The sequence below is a fragment of the Gekko japonicus genome, unplaced genomic scaffold, assembly GCF_001447785.1.
Source record: "Gekko japonicus isolate JY-2015 unplaced genomic scaffold, Gekko_japonicus_V1.1 scaffold142, whole genome shotgun sequence".
Classification (NCBI taxonomy): Eukaryota; Metazoa; Chordata; class Lepidosauria; order Squamata; family Gekkonidae; genus Gekko; species Gekko japonicus.
Genome location: NW_015174848.1, coordinates 1,093,346 through 1,101,133, shown reverse-complemented (window position 1 = coordinate 1,101,133; position 7,788 = coordinate 1,093,346). Strand labels below are relative to the sequence as shown.

The 7,788-nt window shown below is 51.3% G+C and overlaps 1 protein-coding gene across 1 annotated transcript in view; it reads left to right on the top strand.

Annotated features, from left to right (window-relative positions):
• Positions 1–7,788, top strand: part of SEMA6C (semaphorin 6C) — a 95,056-nt gene that overhangs the window by 42,846 nt on the left and 44,422 nt on the right. Inside the window, exon 13 of the mRNA XM_015424515.1 lies at positions 6,661–6,798. Coding sequence (XP_015280001.1) covers positions 6,661–6,798 — 138 coding nt within the window. The remainder of the gene's footprint in view (positions 1–6,660; positions 6,799–7,788) is intronic.

The window sequence follows — 7,788 nt, the reverse complement described above, 5'->3', positions numbered from 1 at the left end:
GGAGGAGGAGGAGGAGGAGATTGGATTTATACCCCGCCCTTCACTACCCAAAGTAAAACAGGATGCTGGACTACACGGATCGCTGGTCTGATCCAGCAAGGTTCTCTGTGGCCTGGAGATCAGTTGTAATTCAGGGAGACAGCCAGGCCCCAACTGGAAGTGGATAAGTGCACGGATTCTGATCTGGGAGAACCAGGTTTGATTCCACACTCCTCCACATTCAGCTGCTGGGTGACCTTGGGTCAGTCACAAGTTCTCTCAGAGCTGTTCTGGAAAGAGCGGTTGTTCTCTCAGAGCTCTCTCCGCCCCACCTACCTCACAGGGTGTCTGTGGTGGGGAGGGGAAGGGAAATGGAGTTTGTGAGCCGCTCTGAGACTCCTTTGGGTAGTGAAGGGTGGGGTATAAATCCAATCTCCTCCTCCTCCTCCTCCTCCCCTTCTTCATCTTCTTGGCTAGTACAGACTTTTCCCCGGAACAGAAGGGGGGCTATTTCATTATTTATTTATTCACGTTATAGCCCCCCTTTCTCACACGGACTCGATGCAGATTGCTCATAGTGAGTCAGTACCGTCCACAAAACGGAGCATTCAGCAATGAATGCATTAGGATATTAGAAGACTGGAAACACCGTAAAGAACAGGAGCCGAGCATAAGCATTAGCCTGACACATAAAGCCGTACGGAAATTACATAATAGGATCCCACTTACAAATGACGCTCTATACAGCGGCGAAGTCCACAAATCCGAGTCATTTATCCAAGTCTGTGAAAGCCATTTTGTCCTTTCGCCTGCACAGAAAAGCCCTCCTGAATAGTCTGGTTTTGCATCGTTGCAGAGAGCCAGGAGACGGGGCGCCTTCCTGACCCCTTTAGGCAGGCCGTTCCACAAGTCGGGAGCCACAACAAAGGAAGGGTGTGTCCAGGGGCAGTGGTCGGTTTTGTCTACCTGGGCCGCCAATCCTTCCTCCACCCCCATCTGATTCAGTGAGATCCGCAAATTCCAGAATGTTCACGGACGTGCGCAGAGCCCAATGGATTATGGGCACGTCACCAGAGACAACGGTACTCATCAGAGACTGGTGGTGAAGAGCGCCACCCGGTCACAGCCCATGTTCCCTCTAAGCTGAGTTAGTGTGAGCCAGCTCTCAGTTTCTTAGCCTCCGGCTCACACACTTTTTGTCTCAGCTCAGGAAGTCTCGGTGAGGGTTTCCCCGTTTTACAGGCTCCTCCCCACCAGCAAATGCCCCCAAACGGGTCATGTCGTAGAAAAAGAGGTGCAGGAGCTCATTAGCATAACTCCTTAGCATAACTTATTTGCATATGCCACACACCCTGACCTCACCGGAAGCGTGTCAGAAGGCAACACCCACCGCTCAGGCTCCACTGGACTGTTTTGGATTGCTAGCTATTGGGGGAGGGAACGTACAGATCTGTCCTCGCAGAGGAGGGAGAGCTTGGACCTGAATAAAACTTGGTCTTAAAGGTGCCACTTGACTGTTTTGGACCGGGGAGCCGGCGGGGGGGGGGGCTCTGCAACTTACCTGGCTGTTTCTTGCTCTGACTGAGGGCTGCTGGGAGCAGGGGGTGGGGCTTGCTGCATGCGCCCGCCCCCTGGGCTCTTTACTGCCGGAGCTCCGCTCCTGTGCGCTCCTGCAGGAAATGACCCCTGCCCCCAAAGATGGTGTGATGATGTCACCCAGAGATGACATCATCACGCTGCTGACATTGCACAGTGATGCTCTAGGTCTGGGGCAAAACTCTATGGTAAATCTGGCCTCAAAACGATAAGAGTTTTCCCCAAAACCTAGAGCATCGCAGCGCAACATTGGCGGCGTGATGACATCGCTTCCGAAGAGGAGCGAAAATTCCCCCACCGGCAGCAAGTAAGATCTGGCGGCCCCAAGAGATTGTGATTTTGGACATGAAAAGGGCCAGAAAAACAAAGCATTCATCCATTTGATTTTTTAAAAGACAAATTGGAAACATCAAATGAATAATACCTTTTGGACCAAGCAAAACGTTGCAAAATACTTGGCAAGCTTAATAAGATCCCTCTCCAGGCTAGATGTTAAGCAAAAAATACCAAAAATGGAGGGGGGGGTTGAGGTCATGGTAGAAAAGCCCTAGTGTGGGCTGTGGTGAAATATCTGCAACACAGAAAATGTAAATGCAGAATTAAAATAGCCACTTTTGTTCCATGACTCATGAGATGGTATATATGTGTGGGTGGGCGGGAGTTTGTGCACAGATAAGTGTATCGGGGACCCAAAAGGAAGCCGGTTTGATAATCTGCGATGGTGTGGAGCAGTGTTTCCTCTAAGCTGAGTTAGTGTGAGCTAGCTCACAGTTTTTTTAGCCTCCAGCTCACACATTTTTGTCTTAGCTGAGGAAGGAGGGCTCCAGAGCAAACTGATTTATGCAGCAGCCAAATCGCTCACTCACAACTCTAATGCCAGTAGCTCACAAAGTAGAATTTTTGCTCACAAGACTCCACAGCTTAGAGGGAACATTGGTGTGGAGCAGTGTTCCCTCTAAGCTGAGTTAGTGTGAGCTAGCCCACAGATTTTTAGCCTCCGGCTCACACCTTTTTGTCTTCGCTCAGGAAGGATGGCTCCAGAGCAAGCTAGTTTAGGCAGCAGCCAAATCGCTCGCTCACAACTTCAACGGCAGTCGCTCACAAAATAGAGTTTTCGCTCAAAAGACTCCACAGATTAGAGGGAGCATTGGTGTGGAGTCGTTTTCTGTTGCCCCAGAAGGTCGGACCAGAACCAACGGGTTGAAATTAAATCAGAAGCGTTTTCGGCTAAACACGAGGAAGAACTTCCTGACAGAGCGATAGGCTTCCTCGGGAGGTGGTGGGCTCTCCTTCTTTGGAGGTTTTCAGACAGAGGCTAGGTGGCCGTCTGACAGCAATGCGGATTCTGTGAACTGAGGCAGATCATGAGAGGGAGGGGCAGGAAGGGTTGCCTCAGTGCTTAGTTCTCGTGGCCCTTTCGTACACGCCCAGGGAAATGCCGATCGCCACTTTGGGGTCAGGAAGCCATTTTTCTCCAGGCCATTTTGGCTGGAGATCCTGGAGGTTTTTTTTGTCATCTTCTGGATGTGGAATGGGGGTCACTACGGGTTTGGGTGGGGGGAGGTATTTGTGAATTCCCTGTCTTGTGCAGGGGGTCAGACTAGATGACCCTGGAGGTCCCTTCCCACCAGTGTTCCCTCTAAGCTGAGTCAGTGTGAGCCGGCTCACAGTTTTTTAGCCCCCGGCTCACAGATTTTTTGTCTTCGCTCAGGAAGGGATGGCTCCTGAGCAAACTAATTTATGCAGCACCCGAATCGCTCTTTCACAACTTTAATGTCAGTAGCTTACAAAGCAGAATGTTTGCTCACAAGACTCCACAGCTTAGAGGGAACATTGCTTCCCACTCTATGATTCTGTGACCTTGGTTCTGGCTCCTTAGTCGGTTGGGAGATTCCTGGAGATTAGGGGGTGGAGCTTGAGACAGGCAGGGACTGGGGCGGGGGAGGGACCTCAGCGAGGTCTAATGCCACAGAGCCCACCTTCCGAAGCAGTCGTTTGCTCCAGGGGAACTGATCTCTGCTCTCTGGAAATCAGTTGTAATCCCAGGGGATCCCCAGGCCCCACCTGGAGGTTGGCAACCCAATCTTGAGTGGGAGCAAAGAATGCTTTGGGAGGGGACGGGAGACTGGCTGCCACCCCCTAAAATCACTCCTGGAGGCGCCTGTCTTTGCGCCATGACACGGATGGACCTTATGGGGTTTTCCAGGTATTTGCCAAACCGTTTTTGTGGAGCGGAAGGAAGGAATGTGCGCCCCCAAAGGAAGCAAAGCCCTTTAGGTACTTACTCTGGATATCAGCAGTTGCCTTGGCATGCAAAGCATCTTAAGAGGAGGAGGAGAAGAGGAGGAGGAGGAGATTGGATTTATACCCCGCCCTTCACTACCCAAAGGTGTCTCAGAGCGGCTTACAAACTCCTTTCCCTTCCCACAACAGACACCCTGTGAGGTAGGTGGGGCTGAGAGAGCTCTCTTGAGGACTGCTCTTGAGAAAACAGCTCTGAGAGAACTTGTGACCGACCCAAAGTCACCCCAGCAGCTGCATGTGGAGGAGGAGGAGGAGGAGATTGGATTTACACCCCGCCCTTCACTACCCAAGGGAGTCTCAGAGCAGCTTACAAACTCCTTTCCTTTCCCCTCCCCACAACAGACACCCTGTGAGGTCGGTGGGGCTGGGAGAGCTCTTGACAGAAACTGCCCTTTTTTCAAGAACAGCTCTTATCAGAACTATGGCTTGCCCAAGGTCATCCAGCAGCTGCAAGTGGAGGAGTGGGGAATCAAACCCGGTTCTCCCAGATTAGAGTTTGCGCACTTAACCACGACACCAAACTGACAGTTCTGGAAAGAGCTCTCTCAGCCCCGCCTACCTCACAGGGTGTCCGCTGTGGGGAGGGGAAGGGAAAAGATTGTAAGGCGCTCTGAGACTCTGAGTGAAGGGCAGGATATAAATCCCATCTCCTCCTCCTCTTCTTCTTCTTCTTCTTCTTCTTCTTCTTCTTCTTCTTCTTCTTCTTCTTCTTCTTCTTCTTCTTCTTCTTCTTCTTCTTCTTCTTCTTGCCTGGGGCAACGAAATACCTGGCGCAAGCCCTGTTCTCTTTACTGGAGGGTTAAAGGCTGCCGAGTGTTCTCAGCAGTTCTCGCCAACACGATTGTGGAGAGAAATATTAAACCAAAATAAACACTGTGGAATGGGTAATTGGGTCAGTCGGCTCTTCGGGGAGGACACGTGTTTTTAACCCAGCAAGAATACTGCTGTTTTGCAGTCAGTCAACTTTCCCTGTATCTTGAGCTCTGGATAGCTTGTCCATTGTTCCTGGGTGTCATTTCCTGTACTCGTTCCGATTCCTCCCTCTGCTTTGTTTTGCAATGCGAATAAAATCTGGATCATCACAACAGGGTTTTTAATGATTTGTGAATTTTAATGCTTTATAAATCTTACCGTCCCTTACGTTGCAAGCTGCCCTTGAGAAAGAAGAAGAAGAAGAGATTGGATTTATACCCCGCCCTTCACTTCCCAAAGGTGTCTCAGAGCGGTTTACAAACTCCTTTCCCTTCCCCTCCCCACAACAGACACCCTGTGAGGTCGGTGGGGCTGAGAGAGCTCTGAGAGAAACTGCTCTTTTTCAAGAACAGCTCTGACAGAACTGTGGCTTGCCCAAGGTCATCCAGCAGCTGCAAGTGGAGGACTGGGGAATCAACCCGGTTCTCCCAGATTAGAGTCCACGCACTTAACTACTACACCAAACAGGCAGCAATCCTAGATAAAGAAACTCCACGGCAAAGTTTATCCCACCTGTCATGGGTTCCTCCCAGGGAACTCTGGGAGTTTGCTCGCTGAGAAGGATTGACCTGTTGTGTGCTTGGGATGGATCCTGAGGGATTGTTCCGCAAACTGACATCCGAGAAAAGACAGACCGGGGTGACAGTTTTCTAATTGTAGACGTTTATTTTTAGAGAACATTTTTTTCTCTCCTTTAAAAAGCTAGCAGCAGCGTAGGGACAGCTAGATCCAAATCCAGGAGCGGCTTAGAGGCCAACAAGGTTTTTTTGGGGTATAAACTTTTGAGAGTCAAAGGTCTCTTCGTCCGGTATTTGGTGTAGTCGTTCAGAGTGGTGGACTCTAATCTGGAGAACTGAGTTTGATTCCCTACTCCTCCTCCACATGAAGCCAACTGGGTGATCTTAGGTCAGTCACAAGTTCTCTCAAAGCTGTTCTCTCACAAGCAGTCCTCCAAAGAACTGTCAGCCCCGCCTACCTCACAGGGTGTCTGTTGTGGGGAGAGAAAGAGAAGGCTGCTCGGAGAGCTGCTCGGAGAGCCGGTTTGATGTAGTCATTAAGAGCGCGGGCTCTAATCTGGGAGAACCAGGTTTGATTCCCCACTCCTCCACATGCCACTGCTGGTGTGACCTTGGGTCAGTCACAAGTTCTCTCAGAGCTGTTTTCTCAGGGGCAGTTTTCGGGAGAGCTCTTTCAGCCCCACCTACCTCACAGGGTGTCTGTTGTGGGGAGGGGAAGGGGAAGGAGATTGGCAGCCTCTCTGAGACTCCAAGTGAAGGGCGGGGTATAAATCTAACTGTCCTCCTCCTCCTCCTCCTCCTCCTTTTCCTCCTTCCTTACTGCACTTTAATGTAGCAATTGTACTGCAAAGCAAGGCAGCTAATCTCTGAAAGCCAGTTTGGTGTAGTGAAGTGCACGGACTCTGATCTGCAGCTGCTGGATGACCTTGGGCAAGCCATAGTTCTGTCAGAGCTCTCTCAGCCCCACCTACCTCACAGGGTGTCTGTTGTGGGGAGAGGAAGGGAAAGGAGTTTGTAAGCCACTCAGAGTGAAGGGCGGGGTATAAATCCAATCTCCTCTTCTTCTTCTTCTTCTGAAAGTAGAGCAGGAAGCTGATTTTGAATAGTGAAACACAGTGAGAGTTGAAGGGTTAACCCCCTCCCTCCCCTGCACGGCCCTGGGGCAAATTGAGGCTGCATTTCCTTGTTGGGAGCCCAGTAGAAAACGAAGCAGAGCACCTCTCGTCTCAGCAGGGAAGCGCCTGAAATGCCAGGGTGAGGTTCACTTGCTTTCCCCTTCCCCTGTTTCCAGGTGTAACGTCAAGAAGGAAGATCGGCGGATCTTGGGGTTGGAGCTGGACAAAGCCAACCACGCCCTCTACGTGGCCTTCTCCAGCTGCGTGGCGCGAGTCCCGCTCAGCCGCTGTGCCGCCCACGGCGCCTGCCGAAGGTGAGTGAAGCAAAACAAGGGGAGGTCCCTTTGTCTCTTGAGAAATCCGGTCCAAGAGAGGCTCCTAAGAAAAGGGGGTTGTTGGCCATCCTTCCAGAGTTGAAAACCCTGGGGGGGGGGGAGCCTAAGCAGGTCTACTCAGAAGTAAGCCCCAGCTTATTCGGTGGCTCTTCCTCCCGAGAAAGTGTCCTTAAGATGGCAGCCAGGGTCTCCTTGCAAGCATAGTCCAAAATGTGTCTGTGCAACACTCAAAGGTAGAGTTGCCATCTCCAAGTTGGGAAATACCTGGAGATTTGGGGGCGGAGCCTGAGAAGGGCGGGGTTTGGGGAGGAGAGGGGAGGGGCTTCCGTAGGGTATAATGTCATACAGTCCACCTTCTGGAGTGGCTGTTTTCTCCAGGTGGACCGATCTCTGTCACCTGGAGATGGGTTGCAGTCCCAGGAGGTCTCCAGCCACCACCTGGAGGTTACCAAGAAGACAAAATACACTGTGAAAAAGCACTCTTTAGCCTGGAGATAACGACGGCTGAAGGGTGACACGATCGAGGTTGACAAGATTATTCACGGGATAGAGCAGGTAGAGAAAGAGGTCCTTTTCTCCCTTTCTCACAAGACAAGAACTCGTGGGCACTCCAGGAAATTGCTGAGCGGTCGGGTTAGAACTGTTAAAAGGAAGTCCTTCTTCACCCAAAGAGTGATTAACGCATGGGATTCCCTGCCACAGGAGGTGGTGGTGGCTACAAGCATGGACGGCTTCAAGAGGGAATTAGATAAGCATATGGAGCAGAGGTCCATCAGTGGCTATTAGCCACAAGGTATAGACAGGAACTCTCAGTCTGGGGCAAGGCATGCTCTGTCTTCTTGGTGTTTGGGGGGAGGGCAAGAGTGGGAGGGGTTCTGGTGTCCTGGCCCCACTGCTGGACCTCCTGAGGGCACCTGGTATTTCTGGCCACTGTGTGACACAGAGTGTTGGACTGGATGGGCCATTGGC